This window comes from Solenopsis invicta, chromosome 8, assembly GCF_016802725.1.
Source record: "Solenopsis invicta isolate M01_SB chromosome 8, UNIL_Sinv_3.0, whole genome shotgun sequence".
NCBI lineage: Eukaryota > Metazoa > Arthropoda > Insecta > Hymenoptera > Formicidae > Solenopsis > Solenopsis invicta.
This window is the reverse complement of record NC_052671.1, coordinates 17,635,160-17,638,304: the sequence shown is the minus strand read 5'-3', so window position 1 is coordinate 17,638,304 and position 3,145 is coordinate 17,635,160. Positions and strand designations below refer to the sequence as shown.

Below are 3,145 nucleotides of genomic sequence, written 5' to 3'. Positions count from 1 at the left end.
GGCGCCGCTGTCGAGATACCATTCGTCGTTGCAGTCTGATGAGGTTAACGCAAATAGCGCTACTGTGGCTTCGTTTTCCTCCTCCTGCGCCTGGTTCGCCTTTCCGCCATTTTTCTTCTCGTCGTTCTTCTTCTTTCTGCAGTCAACCGCTCTATGTCCAAATCTGTCACAATGGAAACATTTTCCATCGAACCGTTGCGGAGTAGATTAACCTTCCCTCTTGTCACCGTGATAATTTCTGGCAGGCGGTTTTCCTCCTTTATATTTACGAGCAGGGTTCTCGCGTGTGCCTCGTGATAGTAACGCATTCGTGCCGTTGCTGTTGCCGCCATGATGGTCGTCTCCGCTAACTCTCCTCGCTTCTTCCTCAATTAACTTCCCCTTAATGAAGTCGATTCCAGGGATCTGATCTCTTGACTCGATAGCAATGCAAAAATTCTCGAACGTGTCTGGCAGTCCGTTGAGCAGCATGATTGTTTTTAATTCCTCTGGAATTTCGATGCCGGTATCTTCTAGCAGATTTACTTTATTTTCGAAGTCGTTAATATATTGCATCATTGTCTGCCTCTCGTCTTTCTTTGAGTTGTACAATTGCCGATACAAGATGGTCTTCTTTACAGGACCTTGAGAGCTGTGTACTCTAACCAACTCGTCCCACGCTGCTTGCCATGTCGTCATACGCCGGATATGCCCCAGCTCATTTCTCGAGATGCTGAGTATAATGAGAGCAAGAGCCTTTTCGTCCTCTATCTTCCACTGTGTCTGTGCATTTTCATCAGTGGGTCTCGCTATACTACCGTCGACGTATCCCCATAAGTCGTTGAAAACTAAGACGCTCTTCATCTGCATTCGCCAGGATTCATAATTTCCTTCCGTTAATTTCTCCACGTGGTGGCTGCTGGCCGGATGCATGATGGATTCACAAAGACGACTTTCCACACAGTTCACTTACAAATTTCTTTATACGCTGAGATCTTTCAGACCTGGGCCCATAACCTGATGGGTATTTTGGGTATTTGCAAAAGGAAAATACAGCGTGTACGTAGAAAAACTTTTTACTACGCGAGAGATCTTTTACACACGACTGCTTGAGACAAGCGTCCGAGACGGAGAGAGGTACAGAGAGCGGAGTCTCACCAGCGACATCCGCCTACACGTGCGCCATCAGAGCGCCGATTTATAACTAGACGCGCTCGGCAGTTTAGCCAACATTATGGGTTGATCTTCCAACAGTATCCAAACTTCAACTTATCATTACGACGGACGGGTCAGATTACGCCGTCGGAGCCGTAATCTTGCAAGGTATTGTAGGCCAAGATCAGCCGATTGCATATGCAAGCCGAGTATTAAAAAAGCTGAGCAGAACTATAATACGATCGAAAAAGAATTATTGGCCATAGTCTGGGCTGTTAAACATTTCCGGCCATATGTATACGGTACAAAATTTAAAATTATCACAGATCATAAGCTATTAATATGGCTATTCAATGTAAACGATCCGGGCTCACGATTAATCAGATGGCAACTTAAATTAGAAGAATATGATTACGAAATAATTCACAAGGCGGGTAAAATAAAATAAAAACGCCGATGCCTTAAGCTGAAATTCGATCCGAGCGAATGAACATATAAACACGATAAGAGACGACGACGAAGAAGAAAAAAAACTGAAAAATTACTCCAAAGACGAAAAGGAGAAAATACTATATGAATATCACGATGCCCCTCTCGAAGAACATCAGGGAGTAAAAAAAATTCTCGAACGAATTAAACTACATCAATGGCATGGAATGAAAAAATATATAGAAACGTATATCGCGAAATGCGAATATTGCCAAAAAAAATAAATTACGGCAAAAAACTAAAATGCCGTTAGTTATAACAAATACGGCTAAGAAGCCATTCGAGAAATGTGCATTGGATATAGTAAGACCATTAACAGTTACTACATCTGGACATAAATACGCATTAACATTTCAAGATAGTTTGACAAAATTCAGCAAGGCAATTGCATTAGAAAACCAAGAGGCAAATACTATTGCAAAAGAGTTTGTAACAAAAATCGTGCTGGAGCACGGAATACCCGAAAAAATTCTAACAGACCAAGGTACGAATTTTACAAGTGAAATTTTTAAGAACACGTGTAAACTCTTAAAAATTGAGAAAATTCAGACGACTGCTTATCACCCAGAAACAAACAGAGCATTGGAGCGATCGCACAGAACCTTAGCAGAATATCTAAGGCATTATATTAACGAAGATTAAACAAATTGGGATAAGTGGTTAATATATGCAATGTTTACATACAATACCACACCCCACATAGCTACAGGCTTTACGCCATTTGAACTATTATATATTAGATATCAAGCAACCATGCCTACGGCGTTAACAAAACCACCAAAACAAGGATATACATACGACGATATTGATATGGGTTAGAGAAAAACCTCTCAAATCGACGTCAATAAAATACTTTTATTATAAATCGTGTAAATAATTAAGGTACACAGAGGATCGCCGTGCGAAATATAGCGGTGGCACCGAACAGAACAGTACGCATAAGGTAGGAAAACTCGACCGCGAACCAACCTAACTAACTAGAGAGTCAAAAGTAACTAGCACTACCAATAATACTAAAATGAATGTAACTAATATCAAATTAACCAATAAGGATACAGTTTTATATTACAACAGACGATTATGCACAAGAAGTGCGAGAACGAATACGAGCCACAAATCACGTGGCAAGAGAAAAAATAAAAGAAGAAGAACAAAAACCAAAGCTTTAAATCGACAAAAAAATCAATGAAGAAAAATTTCGAGTAGGAGACCAAGTATTATTATTTGATGAAACATTACGAAGAGGAAGGTAAAAAAAATTCGGCTCTCAATGGACAATGCCGTACACTGTGATCAAGAGACACAGCGACGTAAACTATACGATAAAAAAAGGCCTAAAAGAAATACTCGTACACGCAAACAGACTAAAATTATTCATCGAAAATTAACAGACGCGTGAAATAAAAAAATAAATATAATTATATATATATATATATATATGCACAAAATATAAAATATACGCGAAATAAGCACAAATAAATAGTAAAAATATAATTAATTAACAATAAAAAATTATAGAAAC

The 3,145-nt window shown here is 39.1% G+C and overlaps 1 protein-coding gene across 1 annotated transcript; it reads right to left on the bottom strand.

Moving 5' to 3' along the window:
* LOC120358418 lies at positions 1-1,110 on the bottom strand. The gene is made up of 2 exons (XM_039452662.1): positions 213-1,110; positions 1-136 (listed from the first exon to the last, which is right to left on the bottom strand). The coding sequence occupies exons 1-2, from the start codon at positions 910-912 to the stop codon at positions 60-62; spliced, it is 777 nt and encodes a 258-aa protein (XP_039308596.1). The 5' UTR covers positions 913-1,110; the 3' UTR covers positions 1-59.
* Between the last annotated feature and the right edge of the window lie 2,035 nt (positions 1,111-3,145).